Source organism: Salvelinus fontinalis, chromosome 9 (assembly GCF_029448725.1).
Source record: "Salvelinus fontinalis isolate EN_2023a chromosome 9, ASM2944872v1, whole genome shotgun sequence".
NCBI classification, from domain to species: domain Eukaryota; kingdom Metazoa; phylum Chordata; class Actinopteri; order Salmoniformes; family Salmonidae; genus Salvelinus; species Salvelinus fontinalis.
This window is the reverse complement of record NC_074673.1, coordinates 21,034,600-21,052,128: the sequence shown is the minus strand read 5'-3', so window position 1 is coordinate 21,052,128 and position 17,529 is coordinate 21,034,600. Positions and strand designations below refer to the sequence as shown.

The window sequence follows — 17,529 nt, the reverse complement described above, 5'->3', positions numbered from 1 at the left end:
AATACGTACACGAGTAGGCAATAGCATTATATCCCCTACACACACATACACCCTCCCCTTCCTTCAACCCCCCTCCCCCAGCCCCACTTCCAGCATCATCAACAGCAGCAGTATAATTCATGCGAGGTCATTAATATTCATCATATCATTTTGTCACAAAGGAAAGTAATCTGGCTGGATGTCACTGACGTAATTAATGAACTGACCTCTGGGTCCAGGGATCTACCCACAACACACACACACGCAAGACATTGGGCAAATATGTCCACCAAACCAGACTTTATTTACCTCAGTGGCTATGGAAAGGGGAGGGAGAGAAAACACACATCCATATGAGAACTGGGGAGAAGGAACAAAGTTAACCACTGGAGCAAGAGACTGAGACAGGTGCACAACACAGGTATCTTTTGGTTATCACTACGGCAACAGCTTCCAGGAACGACACAATATTTACATCTTACAGTTATTCAGAAAATAAGCAAAAGGAATAAAACAACAATATGTACATAATAACTGCCAAGTGGTACAGTATTTGGAATTTCAGTACAGAAGAAAGATCATTGGTATTGTGGTAAACATTGGTCAGATATAGAGCTACGGGTAAACAGAGTTAGAATCCTTTGGAAGGTTAGCCTGGATGACAGACTGTTTCTGTGTTCAGTATCACTGCATGGCTACATAGCTACATGGCTACAATCTGTGTGGCTACATGACTACGTGGCTACCCAGGTACATGGGATACGTGTCTATGTCACTACATGGCTACATTGTTGCCTGGCCTATAGCAGAGACAAGCATGGCTACATAGCTACGTGGCTACATTGTTGGCCTAAAGCAGAAACAAACATGGCTAAACAAGCCAGCGACACAAGATCAGAAACATACTGGTACACAGACCTGTAGAAGGTTTGGGCTAGATACAATCCAACCTGCCATAGAATAGATATGCAGGATCTTAAGTATAGAAGTATCTTATCTTTATAGTATCATTGTAACTTCTTTGTATCTTTGTTTAGAAACCACTGTCCACATAATAATACATATACTGAGTAAATACTGGCGCCCCAAGTATCTCTTTGTTAACATCAGAATAAAAGGTCAGGTTATGAACAGCGTCATGTGTGTTATAACAGTTTGTTGTTATTAAAGTATTGCAAAATATGTTAGCAGCCAACTGGACATCCTCAAAGACTGAGATAGATTCTTCCATCTGGTTAGAAAGACATTGACGAGGAAAACATTTCAACCACTCTACACACTGCAATGGCTCTGAAGTAGTTCCCTACTGAGTATGGTACACTAGGGGCTGGGGTTTGGTTCCCTACTGAGTGCACTAGTAGCTGGGGGGGGGGGGGGGGGCTTTGAGAAGTGCTCCTCCATCCTAGTATAATAACAGGTTTTGGTTTTTCTGGAGGTTACAGTGTACACTCACCAGTGGCTTGGTGAAGACAGATACAGCAGTTCTGATACAGTCACTCTTTCTTCCCAACAATCAATGTTACATTGTCAAGTAAACTTTTTAAGTTGTTTTTTGTGGGATTTATGCATCGATGGTTACAGTGTTATTGTCTTTGGGTTGTGTTTTAAAGCATTCGATATTATCATAGTTATTACTGTTACCATTACTACAGTAATATTATTACATTTAGAGATCAAAAAGATGAGAGAGAGAAACAGTTAGAGTGTGTGAGATAGAGTTAAGTGCACACAACATCCGAAGTTTTCATCAGTATAACGTCAGTAACTCTCGGTGAGTATGGTCCGTCAGAACAGAGGCAGTCTCAGGGGAGACTGAGTCGACCATATAAAAGCTACATACTGTACATTAATTTACCCCTCACACCATTTAACATTGTAATAATGGAACCATCAATTATGGGTCAGAAAGCTCAGATCTCTCAAATCCAGAGAGGTTTCTTTAGAACGACCATTACAGGAACTTCACATCAACAGTCAATATTTACATCATAAGGTTTCGAAACAGACTTTGTGTCTGACATTAGGGACCGAAGAGAGACTAGTACATTATTATGACCAAATAAAAAACAGTTCAGTTGGCCTGAGTATAGTAGACATGGAATTATATTACACAACGTATTGGTATTTTTACTCAAATAAGAAGAAAAGGCAACTCCACATCATTACGCCTACATTATGTTCTCATACACCACAAAATAACACTTGTCTTATCAAAGCATAATAACGACCGTTAATCCATAATATTCATTAACATTTACTTAACACAGACAATGTTGTGTAGTGTTTGGTTAAAGTTGTGACATATATTGGTCGACCGTTATCAAAATAGCTTCTTATATGACCTCTCACATAAAGGACAAAGTGGACTTAGCTCAGTGCTATTTGGCCTATTATCCACATAAGGAGCGTTCAGTACATGTGCAGTAGAGTTATCATTGAGAAGGTTGAGGTCTGCTTCAGCCCCACGTAGACCCGTCAGTCTACGCACCAGTCTCAGTTCTACTCTTCACTGTATGGTCTGTACTGTGGTTTGGAAATGAAAACCACCATGGTGACAACACAATCCACGGACATGTAAGGTTTTGGTTACGAGCTTTGGAATCCAAGCCAGTCTTTGCAGATGCTCTTTGTAAAGAATATTTAACATTTTTGTTTTCCGTAGCTGCTTTTGTTTCTTTCAGTTTTCTTATACTTTGAAAGAACGTTATATACACTAAAACGTCTAACAGTTTGATACTTGCACTAGTAAAGTCTTTAAACAGACACATACTGTGTCCTGGTTCTCTAGATTATATTGTCAGAACAGGGACATCTGTTGGCATGGAGGGGTTAACTCCTGAGGTATCGGTTGGAGGACAGGAGAGGAGGGGAAAGGAGAGACAGAGGAACAGAGGAGTGGGGTCTTAAAGCTCTAGAGGAGGTCTGCCCTGTGATGTTTTGGGGCTGAGTAAGGGGTGAGGTACACTGGTAGAATGCTCTTTGGCTTCTGTGGCATCCGGTTGGTTTATTGTTGTGAGTGACGTGCACTTAGTTCATGGCTGTGTGCGTTCTCTCCCCTGTCCTCTGCTGCCTTTCCCTCTATCCTGTGGTGGGGTCGACTCTGAGGCTCCTTGCCCTCTTCTCCTTGGCCCGACCATTCTGAAACCACACCTGCACCACCCTGCGTGGGAGCCCCAGCTGCCGTCCCAGGCCCTCACACTGCAGGGGGCTGGGGGTGGGGTGCTCCCTGTAACAGGCTCTGAGCTTGGCCACCTGCTGGGGGGTCATCTGTGTACGCTGCCTCTGCTGCTGCTGCTGTCGCGGTCCATGCCTATCCATACTCTCAGACAGACTTGTGCTGGAGTTCTGGTCACAGTCATGAACGTTGAAGCTTGCCATCCCATATTTGTATCCCAGAGACAACAGATTGCTATGGTTACCCTCATGAGCCTGGTCAGACGAAGGGAATATTTTTACTGACAGACCTCCTTCCTCCTCCTCCTCTTCCATGTCGGGTTCGTTCAGGTCAAAGCTCAAATCTGTTTCCCCAGAAATATATTTTCTCTCAGTGGGGATGACCCCGGGGCTTGGGGAGGGATGAAAGGGGTTCGGGGAGGGATGGAGGGAGGGAGGGAGAGAAGGATGGTGGGAGAGAGAGGGAGAATGCTGGAGGGAGAGTGGGGGAACCTCCCTGTCTCTGTAGGATCCATGGTTGTGAGAAAAGCTGAAGACATCAGCGGAACCCATCTGATGAGACAAGCCATAGGCAGGTCTGTCAGTCTGGGACCAGTGGCGGGCCCTAACATGGGCGTCCAGGGCACTTTGAGCCTTGAACAAAGCCCTACAGAATGGACAGCGCCTGTGGTTGTCACCTAGACCCACACCTAAACCTCCTCTCCCCAGGGTCTGGAGCTGGCCCTTCCTCTGACGAGCCCTGGTGTTCTGGAACCATACCTGAGGAAGGACAGACAAACAAAGCATTATTACATGTTATTACACAAAAGATGATTACATGTTATTACACAAAAGATGATTCAGCATTACAGAATTAAAGAAATGTTACTATGATAATGATAAAGTACCTGCACCACACGTTTCTTCAGGCCTGTGTCCCTGGTGATGCCCTCCAGTACAGAGCGGGTTGGGTTGGAGTTCAGACTGTAGCGCTGGTACAGAACCTCTAGCTGCTCTGCACTGATGGTGGTCCTCTGGCGCCTTTCCCTCCTCTGCTCATCCCCCTCTCCCTCCCCCCCTTCCTCTCCATCACCGGCCATCACATCACTCATAGGCCTAACCTCTGTCCCTTCCTCCAGCCTATGCTTCAGAGAGGGCAGGGCTGGGCTAGGAATACAGTGGGTGGTAGTGTATGGGGGTAGAGCTGAGCTAGGAGCAGAGTGGGTGGTAGTGTATGGGGGTAGGGCTGGGCTAGGAGCAGAGTGGGTGGTAGTGTATGGGGGTAGGGCTGGGCTAGGAGCACAGTGGGTGGTAGTGTATGGGGGTAGAGCTGGGCTAGGAGCAGAGTGGGTGGTAGTGTATGGGGGTAGGGCTGGGCTAGGAGCAGAGTGGGTGGTAGTGTATGGGGGTAGGGCTGGGCTAGGAGCACAGTGGGTGGTAGTGTATGGGGGTAGAGCTGGGCTAGGAGCAGAGTGGGTGGTAGTGTATGGGGTTAGAGCTGGGCTAGGAGCAGAGTGGGTGGTAGTGTATGGGGGTAGGGCTGGGCTAGGAGCAGAGTGGATGGTAGTGTATGGGGGTAGGGCTGGGCTAGGAGCAGAGTGGGTGGTAGTGTATGGGGGTAGAGCTGGGCTAGGAGCAGAGTGGGTGGTAGTGTATGGGGGTAGAGCTGGGCTAGGAGCACAGTGGGTTGTAGTGTATGGGGGTAGAGCTGGGCTAGGAGCAGAGTGGGTGGTAGTGTATGGGGGTAGGGCTAGGCTAGGAGCAGAATGGGTGTTGGTGTATAGGGATAAGGGTGGTTGGTGGCAAGACGATAACAGGGACTGGTACTGAAGCATTGACTGGAGGGCTATGGGCTGCATTAGACCAAGGGGGAGGAGAGAGGGGTCTATGGGGAAGGGAAGAGAGGAGAGGTTGGATAAAGGAAGACGGGGCAGGGGGAGTTGGGGTAAGGGGAGAGGGGGTATGGAAAGTTTGGGCCTGTGTATGATAGTTTGAGAGGGGTCAGGGCAAGGGGTGGTTGTCGTTGTGGTACTGTCCTGCTCTGAAAGTGGTTGTGGTTGGCGGGGGGGTGGAGGAGGAGGAGAGGGTGTTGGTGAGGCTCTGGCTTGGACTGGGGAGAGGGAATTAACTGGGGCTTGGTCTGGGGACAGGGTTACAGATACAAATGCTGGTGGTGGGGGCACAGCTGGGTCTGTGTCTATGGCTGTTAGGGTTGCAGCTGGGATAAGGGCTGGGACTGAGGTTTGGGAGACGGAGAGGGATTGGGCTTGGTCGAGGGTTGAATCTGAGGCTGGTGCTGGGGGTAAAGGTGCAAGTGCAGGTGCTGAAGCTGGGGTTAGGGGTGCAACAACAGTAGTCTCAGTGTCCCCCGGTGTGAAGGGTCTGAGGGGGTAGAGGCGGTCGTACTGCAGCCTGTACTGTCTGGAGAACATCTCCAACACTACAGGAGGGATCATCTGGCGGTGAACAAACTCCTGGTGGCTCTTCAGGATCAGAGAGTCAGAGAACAGCTTCCCACATTCTCCACACTGCTTCTCCTCCTCCTCCAGGCATCCCTCCATCTCTCTGTTCTGCTGTCTCTGTCTGCTCTGAGTGCTTTGTAGGGCCAGCTCCCAGCCGTATCTTTCCAACAGAACTCTGAGGGCCTTCTCTGCTCTCTCCTTCTTCTCACTCTCCTGCATCTCTCCGTTCTTCTCTCCATCTCCCTCAGGAGGGGAGGATGGGTTGTACTCTTTCTCTGTCTGGTGGAGGGGGGAGTCACTGTCAGCGGTCTCAGCCTGGGTTTCACATTTCGGGGCATGGCCTGGAAACTGGATTCTATTCATCTCTGGCTGTGGAGAGGGAGGGTCAAGCCTCTCTATCTGGGGGTGTTGGTCCAAGGTGGTCTGAGGGGAGACAGCTGAGGTGGTCTGAGGGGAGACAGCTGAGGTGGTCTGAGGGGAGACAGCTGAGGTGGTCTGAGGGGAGACAGCTGAGGTGGTCTGAGGGGAGACAGCTGAGGTGGTCTGAGGGGAGACAGCTGAGGTGGTCTGAGGGGAGAAAGCTGAGGTGGTCTGAGGGGAGAAAGCTGAAGTGGTCTGAGGGGAGAAAGTTGAGGTGGTCTGAGGGGAGACAGCTGAGGTGGTCTGAGGTGAGACAGCTGAGGTGGTCTGGTTCATAAGGGTTGTGTTGGGGTTGAGATGCAACCCCCCAGAAAGGTAGAAGGACAGGAGCAGCTGCTGCTGCAGAGAGAATAGGCTGTCTGGGGATAAGGGGAGGGGAGGGAAGAGGTTCCCGTGTTGGAGAATCTCTGCTGCTGAAGGGAGGTGCTGCTTTAGGAGGTTCTGTTGCAGTAAGGGGAGGTGAGGGAGCAGTGTTGGACTAAAGAGCTGGGGCTGGAGAAGGGCTGTGTTTTGCTGTATCTGGGCTTGGGCTATCTCCTGTTGCTGCTGTAGTATCTGGGCCTGGGCTAATTGCTGTTGGAGTAACGTCAGGTCCTGCTGACCTACGGAAGCGGGCAGGACCTCTACTCTCCTCCTCTTAGCCTGGTGACCCTTAACCTGCCCAGAGACACCCACACTCAGCTGGGCTTCACTCAGGGAGGAACAGGGACTTGGGGAGGCAGGGGCTGGTCTAGTGTCTGCTGGGGGGGTTCCCCTGGTAGATGCCTCTCCTCCTCCAGGAGAAGGGCTGGAGGCAGGGGTCTGGGTTTGGACCAAGGATGGGACTGGGGTGTGGGGAGCCTGGGTTGAGGCTGAGGCTGGAGCTAGAGTTTGGTGGGTGTGGGGGTTCAGTGGTAGCTGGGTCCGAGCTGCACGGGCTCGTGTCTGGTGCAGTACAGAACGGAGGTGGATGTCCAGGGTGGAGCTCTGGCTGTAGGCCACCCTACACATTCTGCAGCGGTAGGGCCTGGGGTCAGGGGCCAGGCTGCAGCGGTAGGGGCTTGGTTCCAGGCCCTGGGGGGTGTCAGCATGACTGGGGCTGGAGTCATGCAGGGCCCGTCTGGCTTTGGCTCGGTGGAGGTGAGACACAGAGTTATAGTGGACCAGCAGGATGGTTCTCTGAGTGAAGGACTCACAGCAGACTGAACACTTGTAGGGCCGAGCCGGGTCCAGGAACCGCTCCAGAGTCGGGTTCGAGCCCTTGATGAGGGGGCTGGGTTCTGACCCTGTCTCCTCCTCCTGCTGCCCTGAACCCTTGTCACTATTACTAACCCCTGGACTGGGCCTCTCCTCCTCATCTGGGTCATCCTTTTCATCCTCCTCTCCTTCATTTGCCTCCTCATCCTCCTCATCTTCCTCCTTATCTTCTTCACTCATACTCTCCCCCTCCTCTTCCTCCCCCTCCAGGCTGGTTTGTCGTTGGACGTGTGCTCTACTCTGGTCAGGGTGTGTACCCTGTAGGTGTAGGTCCTGTAGGTGTGTGTTGAGCAGGTGTCTCTGCAGGGCCTCTTGGCTGCGGCAGCGTCTGGGGCAGAGGTGGCACTCTGTCGCCGCCCTCATGGCATGGTACTGCCAGTGCAGCTTCAGCTTCTCCTGTGTCCGGAATGCTAGACTGCACCTGCCACAGCGGAACCTGTAACCATGACGATCAGAGGAGGGAGGGGCATCGCTGGGAGGAGAGGGGGGTAAGGTGGATGAAGGGAGGTGGCTGAGGGAGGGAGAGGGAGGAGTGGGTGGGGGGGGGGGAGAGCTGGGGGACTCTGGGAGGTGAGAGGTGTTGTCCTCTGCTAGATGCTGGTCCTCACAAGGACGGGTGGGCAGAGAAGGGACATCTTTGGCTGGTATCACTTCTATCACTTCTATCACTTTTGATTGAGACTCATTTCTGAGGGACTCCTTTGCGTAAAAGTCGATTGTGTTGGAATCGTTTGTTTGATATTCGTTTGTGTTGGAGTCGTTTGAATGGGAATCCCTCTGCAGTGTCTCTTTCTGTAGAATCTCTGGCAGCTCCACTGCCACCTGGAAAATAATCCAACAACAAAGGTTTTGAACGTCAGTCTGTCCAGATGACTGATTGCCTTTATAGTCAGTCAAAACAGTGTCTTTCCTGTTTGATAGTGCAGATGGAATAATAATAGTGATGCTCCTTTATTGTCAACATCACCTCATTCTCCCATTACACACTTTACTTCTAAATCAATGAATAATAATACCAGATAGATTGAAATAGAATCAAGAGTGTTTTTAAAATCAACCACACACACAGAAAGAAGACACACACACTTGGCATAGCAGAGACAGAAGAGACACATACACATATGCGGGTGCAGCAGTGAGAGAGTGAAGGTCAGGCTTAATCTTGAGAGAGTAATTGGAAAGCGAGGAACATAATGGCCATCATCACCCCAGACTGAATTAATGAACCTACACTACTATCAGAGAGAGAGGGAGAGGGGTGGAGAATGGGGGCTGTGGTGGCAGAGAGATGGAGAGAGAGAGGAGGGGTTGAGAGGGGGTGAGAGAGAGAAAGAGGAGGCGCAGAGAGAAAGATGGAGAAAGAGGGGGGGTGAGAGAGAACAAGGGGCACAGAGAAAAAGATGGAGAGAGAGAGGACGGGTGGAGAGAAGAATGAGAGATATGAAAAGGGAGTGAGAGAAAAAAGGGAGAGGAGAGGGTAAGAGAGATGAGAGGAGAGGGAGGGGTGAGAGAGGGATGAGGGGTAAAACAGGAAGACTAAAAGGAAGAAGGCAGTCAAGTGAAGTCAGAGAGGGAGACAAAGAGCACTTAGCATGCTGGGTAAAGTAATGGAGGTTGGTGATGTGGAGAGATGAGCACTCTTTGTTTGCTAGAGACACTAAAAGCAAACTCCTTCAGCTTGATTGCACTTCTGCTTATGAAAGGTAGCTAGAGCACACACACACTTACAGTGCTCATGAGCTTGTCCACACAGTCCTGGGCCACACTATGAGTGAGTGTGAGGTGACGTCTCAGGTGTGTGTGTACCAGTGTGTCCTGGCACAGTGGGCACTTGGCAGTAGTCCGTTGGTCAGTGGAGTGTTTGTCGGTTCTGTGGCGTTTAGGAGAGAGGGGGCTCTGTGTCTCCTCCAGCCAAGAGAATGATCGCTTGGCTGGGGATAAGGAATCTCTCCTCTCCCCCTCCTCACTGCTTTCATCTAGAAAGATAACACATATGTTAATACACACACACACACACACACACACACACACACACACACACACACACACACACACACACACACACACACACACACACACACACACACACACACACACACAGACAGATTGATCCATTATTGATTTTCTATTAAAGAGCCTCCTGGGATTCAGACCAGTTCATTCAGACCAAATACCTGCTATTGACTGTTTAATACAGAGTAGCAAACAGAGTTAGACCAGATTTAGACCAGACAGAGATAGAACAGAGTACAGTAGGAGTCATTAGAACGGTACTCGGAAGTCTAGTTTCTGACCCTCACTAAGCCTAGTCATGGACTAAAAAGCATGCTCAATGGAGAATCTCTATTGACAGTGACTGGGTAACTGGCCCTGAAAGTTCTATTCTGGAATATTACAGACATTTGAGTTATTTAACAGATGCTCTTATCCAGAGTGACTTACAGGAGCAATCAGGGTTAAATGCCTTGCTCAAGGGCACGACATCAGATTTTTGTTCACCTAGTCAGTTCTGGAATTCGACCAGCAACTTATCGGTTACTGGGCCAAAGCGCTTAACCGCTAGGCTACCTGCCACCCTACAGTTCAATAGCAGTGAGTCGGTAGGTGCTCGTTAGCGTTGTCGGGGTGATAGGGGATGTAACGAGCATGTGTATCGACAAATCAATTAAGCCAATTGACCCCTGACCATAATCAATCATTCATTTTCTCTCAATCACTCTCTCTTCACCTTGCTCCATCTCTCCAAGTTTCTTCTAATTTCCTCTTTCCATTGACTCATCCTAGGCCTACAGTTAATTTTCTCTATCTTATTTATACATTTGTTCTGGACCGATGTACAAAATATGGTCGAAATTCCCTCTTGCCGATGTCTACAATAATCCCATACTTTTAAATTCCTAAGGAGGAATGAACAAGTGCACATTTCAGAGAGAAGGGAATGGGAAAAGATGAGCTGAATTTCTTACCTATCTCAGGACTGGTACACTTCCTGATGCTGAAGATGGCAGCTAGCTCCTCTCCTTTATTCAGGCTCCTCCTTTTCACAAGCTGCAAGCGGTGAAGCTCCTCCCTCTTATAATGACCCGTGGAGTGGGTGTGTCTCAGTAGGTGGAGTTTAGATCGGGAGGAGTAATTACACAAGACACAGTGGAACGACCAGGAGCCTCCAGCTACTGCACTGTCATACTGCTCTAAGAACTAGAGAGAGAGGGAAAGAGATTGGGGGAAGTTGGAGTTATACAAGGTGTGATAGAAAGAAATATATACAAAATAAATCTGGTCTCTGTGTTTTATTTGCTGTCTATATGCCAAATATTTCTAAACAATTATATAGCTCAAAAACAGCAATTTTTGTGTTTGTACTGACCCTGTAGACTCTGAGGCTGGCCTGGTGTTGGGAGTTGACGCCGTGTATTCTCAGTTTCTCCAAGCTGGTGGTCTGGAAGTCACACACGTTACACTTCAGCTGGACCAGGTTGCCTGTAGCAACCAACTTCCCAACTTCCTCCCAGTCCACAGCCTCCCCCTTCTCCCCTCTCTCCCAGAGGTGGGCAGCCAGCTGGTAGCGGGCCCTGTGTCTGTCTGTCTGGCAGTGCAAGGTGAAGTTAGCTGTGAGGGGGGTGCTGTAGCCACACAGCCTGCAATAGCAGCCTCCGGCCACCAGACAACGCCACTCAGACTGGGGCAGGGAGCGGGGGGCACTCAGGTGAGACCCAAGAGACTCCAGACTGTCAGAGGAGAAACTGAAACACACCAGGCACCGGAACACACCACGGTAGAGTGGAGAAGAGGAGGAGAGAGACAGGGGAGGAGGGGGAGAGGGGGAGAGAGACAGGGGAGGAGGGGGAGAGGGGGATGGAGAAGGGGATGGTGAGGAGGAGGGAGGAGGAGAGGGGGAGGGGGTCAGGGTTGAATCTGGGGCAACTGGCTCCTCTGCTGTTAGTTGATGCATATCCAAAGACTGCTGCCCACCTAGGACACACACAGACAGACACACACAGAACACAGACACACAGATAGACACACACACAGACAGGCCGTGACAAAACATACATATAAGCATGGATATAATCAAGTATCAACCTAACTTGATGTGCCAGTGAACAGAACCCAACAAAACAGTAATTTAGTATGTGTCAGTGTGTGTTAAGTCTCTCACCTATGCTGTGTAGCAGTGTGAGTTGAGGAGGCAGACTCCTGCAGTGAGCCAGGTAGTAGCTTCTCTGCAGCTGTAGTACGTTGTGTGTGTGTTTCAGGCGCAGCACATTTTGTGTGTGTTTCTCACTGGTGGTGTGTATGCGCAGGTTCCGTGCAATGCTGGTCTCATAATCACACACCTCACACCGCCACCTCTTACCCTGGGAGGAGGGATGGCTGGGGTAGGGCGGTGTGTTTTCAGGGGGCTGCGTGACTTCGGGGTGTGTGTGTCCATACACCTGATCGCCTGCCGTGTCTCTGACAGTGGAGCCCCCGCTGTGTGTGCTGTGCGCATGTTGTGTTTGTCCTGCTGCCTGTACGTGGCTGAGGTGTTTGTCTGACTGCATGTGTATGCTGAGGTTTCCTTTAGAGGACGTGGCGTAATCACACACATCACAGCGGTAGGGCTTGTACCCACAGACATAACTCTCCCCCCGGGATAGACGAGGATGGGCCTTCCCTGTGCTACAGTACAGACACACACCCCTTGACCCTCCACAAACACAATTCTCCCCCAAGCCCCCGCACACACATGAGCCCCCAGACTCTGGGTGTTTTTCTCTGAGGTGGACTTGCAGTGTCTGCTGGGACTTGTAATGCCAGTTACATTTGGGGCATTTAAGCGTCTTGCAGGAGTTCCGGGAGTGCATCAATGCCATGTGACTGTTCAGTGAGACTGGAGAGGAGGGTGAGGAGGAAGAGGAGGGAGAGGAGTGGAGGTACTTAGATACAGTCTCTATGTTCTCATCTCCCTCTCTTTCTTTCTTTCCATTTCCCTCATCATCATCTCTTTCTATTTCCATCTCTCTATCTCCATCTCTCACTTCTGGGTTGTTGTTTGGTTTTGGAACTTTGGCAGTGTCTCCATTGGCAATAAGGGAAGTGTGAGTGGCGTCTGCCCTACCATCATCCTTAGCGGGTGGGCTGGTGGACTTAGACAGAGCAGACTGCTGGGGTTTAAAGCTCAGAGGAAAACTAGGACTATTGCCCTGTACTTCTCCTGTGTCTCTCACCTCTGTCTCGTTCTGAGGATAAGGAGAGAAGGGGGAAAAGCTGGAGCACTTTGGAGAGGTGGAAGGAGAGGTAGAGTGCTTTGGAGAATTGGAAGGTGATAATGAGAGCTTTGGACAGGTAGAAGGAGAGGTAGAGTGCTTTGGAGAATTGGAAGGAGTGATGTGGATGTTGCTGTTCAATGTGCCACTGGCCATAACAGTGCTGGAAGCAGAACTGTGCTGGCTCTGTCGAGGTAATAGACTACATTTGGATTTGGTTTGGCTTTGGTTTGAGATGGCCTCTTCCCTCTCCTCCTCCTCTTCCTCTTTCTTCTCTTTTTCCTCTTCTCCTCTGTCTTTGCTGCTGAGGGCTGGTGCAAGGTTTCTTCTTCCCGTTTCCTCTCTGTCGTCCACTAGTAACAATCTTTCTTTCTCCTTCTTCTCATTTAGCTTCTCTTCCTTCTCTTGCTCTTCTTTCAGTGTCACACCATTATTATGTGAGTATATACCCCGCTCCCCTTCTGGGGTCTCCTCTCTGCCTGCGGTCCCCTCTGCACCCCCCTGCTCTGTCTGGATCAGGTTGGAGGGCTCTTTGGCAGGGGCCGGGGCTGAGGTACGAGAGGGCGACCCCTTACAAGGAATCACTTCCGGGGTCAGGAGAGGATGAGATAACGGCTTGGTGCTGATGTCAGGTTCTCCTCCCTCTCTCCCTCCATCCCTTCCTCTCCCTCCCTCACCGCTGTCCATAATGGCTCCTACAGCAGCCACGCATCACTACCCCACCTGAGAAAGAGATGGAGAGCGAGAGAGGAGAGAGAGAGAGGAAGAGAGAGAAGAATTTAAAGGAAGAAATGCATGCACATAGTACTGAGTGTTAATTACTGCAACACAATAAACAATAGTCTTTGTCAGGTGAACTTCTACCTCTACTAGCTACTCCACTGGTCTTGGCTCTAAAGGTTTTCATTTACACAGATCAATAACCTAGTCTATCGATAACAAATCTAAAATGATTTACACAATTATTCCCCACTATATGTCTATCTAGTATGGGAAACCATTACTTAGGGAAAGTGTGTGTGTGTGTGTGTGTGTGTGTGTGTGTGTGTGTGTGTGTGTGTGTGTGTGTGTGTGTGTGTGTGTGTGTGTGTGTGTGTGTGTGTGTGTGTGTGTGTGTGTGTGTGTGTGTGTGAGAGAGAGAGAGAGAGAGAGAGAGAGAGAGTGTGTGTGTGTGAGTGTGTGTGTGTGAGAGAGAGAAAGAGAAAGAGAGAGAGAGAGAGCGAGAGCGAGAGCGAGAGAGAGGTGGGGGCATACTGATTAACGGGAATTCGCTTTAGAGAGAGAATGATATCCTACCCTGATAAAAACTGGAATGGTGACTATGACGATGTTTATATTACTGTAGCGTACTTCTGTCTTTGTTTAGCCTACTCAAGAGATAAAAACCTCAACAGCCTATAACGGCACAAAGCTCTTCTTTCCATTCAACAACACAGCCAATATCCGCGATATCCCCCAGTAGTTTGAGGGATATCACGAACAGTTAGAAACAAACGCAGACTCACATCTGTGCGGCTGTGGCGGCGGCGTCTCTGGACTCCTTGGACTGTATCTGTATCTGTAGTAATCCAGTCAAATAGCGGGTCTACTGAACATCCACATATTCCCTTTGGACCAGAGAGCGTGCAGGAGAGGACAGCCGCAGAGAGAGCAGCATAACACAGTCCTCCTCTCTGTGTTCCTAAAATCGTCTTCTTAAAGCTATATCTACAGTAAACAGAGGGACGGAGGGGTGTGAGAGGGGGAGAGGTAGAGTGAGGTCTGAACGTAGAGGAGAGAAAAACACTTAGCTCTTTATTCCTGCTAATTGGTTTCCTGCAGATGGCTGAGACTACCCCACTGCGCATGTGCAAAATTGCGCAGGCAGCATCAATGGGATGCGGCGGAGGAGAAAGGGAGGGGAGAGAGGGGTAGAGGGACCGAAGAGGGACTATGTGGAAGATTAAAGAGGATACAGATATTCGGAGATAATAGTCAAGAAATGGAATTATCATTGTAATGTTGATATTGTAAGAAAGGGTTGGAATAATTGGAATAATAATTTTGTCACAAAAGGTTAAAGTGAAATGTAGATGTATAGGGCAAATATAGTTGAGTAGTAGGTATATCGCCTATATCCCATCCTTGTATCATAGGCCTACCATCAGTCGCATGCTTGAAATATAACACATTATTTGACAAGTATTTATTCTTTCAATCCACACAAAACTAGACTACTGCTACATTATTAAATAATATTAAATAATACATTTAATCAGCGTTAGGCTATATCTGGCGTGCTTCAGAGAAATAGGCCAACACTAGCCATATTATGACTAAAAGAAGAAACAACGAATTGTAAAATGTCTTCTATTTTTGGTCATAAATGGCTAAGGCCTACATATGTATTTATGATCCTTTCAGCTTTTTCTTACATAAGCTCTCTCTCTTTCCTCCCGTCTATTGTCATGATAATTTAATTGTGGATTTCACAATCTGTCGGTCTCTCGAGGCTCAACAGACTCAACGTACAATAACCCTGCGTCTTCACGACAATATTCCATAAACCAACCGTGATTGTATAAAAAAATGTTTATTTTTTTCACCCTTAAAAACTTAAACAAATAATTGTTTAACAGAATCTGAATAATTGTTATGATAGGCTTATTATAATTGTTCATAATAATCCAGGCTAAGATAATATAGGATAATATATTATAATACAGCCTAATACAATTAATATAATATATAATAATTTCTGAATTATTATCTTCATAAATCACATGCTGTAATTACATATCTGATAGTATATGCAATTACAATACAGAATTCATGAACATTTTAATTTGTTCTGATTTGTAATGATTATATTTTAGAGAAATGCATATTATCTATGTAAATAAATAATTATCTGTGTAAATCTCTTCCTAAAACCCTGTATATCGTGCATTAAACATAGAGATGGTTATTGTGAAATAATGCATTACAATATTAAAGTAAGCTTACTTACTATGTGATACGATGATACGAGAAGCATCTGCATAGAAAATTATCTCGAAAATTACACCACCTTTGCTTCTATATTCGATATGCACTCCAGAATTATAGAAAATTGTAAAACAAAAATATTAATAATAATTAAATATAACACAAAGAAAATTATTTTTTTGTTTGCTTCTTAACCAGGTCTCAGGTTGCTATATTATATTCATTCCACACATAATGTATTATTCAACATCATGACCTCGTGTGTGTGTGTGTGTGTGTGTGTGTGTGTGTGTGTGTGTGTGTGTGTGTGTGTGTGTGTGTGTGTGTGTGTGTGTGTGTGTGTGTGTGTGTGTGTGTGTGTGTGCGTGCGTGCGTGCGTGCGTGTGTGCGTGCGTGTGTGTGTGTGCGTGTGCGGGGGGGTGTATTTCAATACGCTTTGCTACGAATGTTCTATTTTTCATTTTTCATTAAACGAAAACGTAAAGTAGCCTATAACTTACTCATTGCAAACCAATTTAAAATCTTCAATAAAAACTGCTGTAGCGTAACCTTTTCTGACACAGAATTTAAAGGCATGTTATACTGTGATTAAAATATTGTATTTGTCCTCTGCACCACTGTTGTTGCTTTTATCCGGTGAAAGGCTATAAGGCAATATGACCTATAGCATTTCCAGAATTAACCTAAAATGTATGCATAATTAAATACTTTTTATTGACCTATTATCACATGTATTAGTTGATGTTGTTGCTGTGGCTGTTCTTGATATAAATTCAATATGCTGAATAAATCTGATTATTTTGCATAGCAGAAAGTGGATCAAAATAAACCCTAAAGAGCATCCCAAATATGCTGGAATGGTTTATGAGTTCGCCATTTTAATTACTCGTAACAATAGGTTACTTATTTTCTTTCTCTCCATCTGAAAATGTGTTGTTTATTTACGTTTATATGAATCAACTTTTGAATGTAAATGATGGTGTGTTTCTGTAGGCCTACATTATATTATGATCAACATTTGATGACACTCTTCTGCACAGAGATCATGTATGTGAACGCATTCCTATCTTATTCAAGTCTACTGTTACATTATTAAAACATAAATTCATCACATTTAGATCATATTTATAATAATATATTATACAGAGGAATTCAAAATAAAAATAAAACAGAATGTACCATTGTGTTTATCTACGATTGTATGTCAGGCGCAGCGCATGGAGAGATATCTCAGGGGAATATGCGCGTGTCTTTAATCCTTTGACTGAGTCAGACACAGCCATTATATATTCACACAGAGACAATCTAGTGGACGGTCAGAAGCTAAACACACGTGTGCAGTCTCGATCAATAAAACAACCATCAGTGCAACCAACCCAACATTATACACACACTCCTGGCCTGGTGCCAGTCCCCCCTCCCTTTGCCCCCAGGCAAGATTTACCCTGTTCCTGCTAATGGGCCAGTAACCACTGGTACACTCCCTGCCCGACCTGCCCCCTGGGCATAACAAGACCCCCAGCACCTCCAGCCTCTTCCCATGAACCCAAACCTCCAACCCCCACCTTTCCCAGACCCTATATAACATGTATATGTCTTTGGTTACAGCAGGGGGAGGAGAGGGGAAATAAATTGGGAAGGGCGACTCATCCAACACCCCTCTCTTCTCTCCAACCCATGGTATCCAATGGTATCCTACCTAAACGAGCCATTGCTATGGTAACATCCTGTCTGGTCGACTTGGCAACCCCACTCAGGTCCAGCAAAGATGGTGCACAGTGAGAGACAAACAGACAGGCAGAGAGAGAGAGAGAAAGTGAGAAGGAAAGAAAGAGAGAAATTGAAAAAGAGCAATGTAGTGAGAGGGAAAGTAAAAAGGTAGTTGGTAGTAAGATTTGCAGATTGAGGAGTGTGGGTAACATACCTCACCATTCACTAAACAACAGTGCTCTCTGGTGGAGAGAAACTGTTACAGGGAGCTGCACAGACAAAACATTATTTGATGGTCATGTGGATAATATAGACCCTCCCTGTAGGCTAAAGTATCTAAATGTATCAGCAAA

General features: G+C 47.4%; 1 protein-coding gene across 1 annotated transcript; it reads right to left on the bottom strand.

Moving 5' to 3' along the window:
- Positions 1-251: 251 nt before the first annotated feature.
- Positions 252-14,330, bottom strand: LOC129862258 (zinc finger homeobox protein 3-like). Its single transcript, XM_055933738.1, has 7 exons — positions 14,005-14,330; positions 11,410-13,222; positions 10,618-11,222; positions 10,217-10,448; positions 8,979-9,226; positions 4,041-8,072; positions 252-3,912 (listed from the first exon to the last, which is right to left on the bottom strand). Exons 2-7 carry the CDS (start codon positions 13,184-13,186, stop codon positions 3,058-3,060), a joined length of 7,749 nt encoding a protein of 2,582 aa, XP_055789713.1. The 5' UTR covers positions 13,187-13,222; positions 14,005-14,330; the 3' UTR covers positions 252-3,057.
- Positions 14,331-17,529: the final 3,199 nt, after the last annotated feature.

Coding starts and splice junctions, on each gene's coding strand:
- LOC129862258 (XM_055933738.1), bottom strand. CDS start 13,186: ATGGACAGCGGTGAGGGAGGGAGAGGAAGGGATGGAGGGAGAGAGGGA. Junction 11,223..11,409: donor CACACTGCTACACAGCATAG/GTGAGAGACTTA, acceptor TGTGTGTCCTAG/GTGGGCAGCAGTCTTTGGAT. Junction 8,073..8,978: donor TGGACAAGCTCATGAGCACT/GTAAGTGTGTGT, acceptor ATTATTTTCCAG/GTGGCAGTGGAGCTGCCAGA.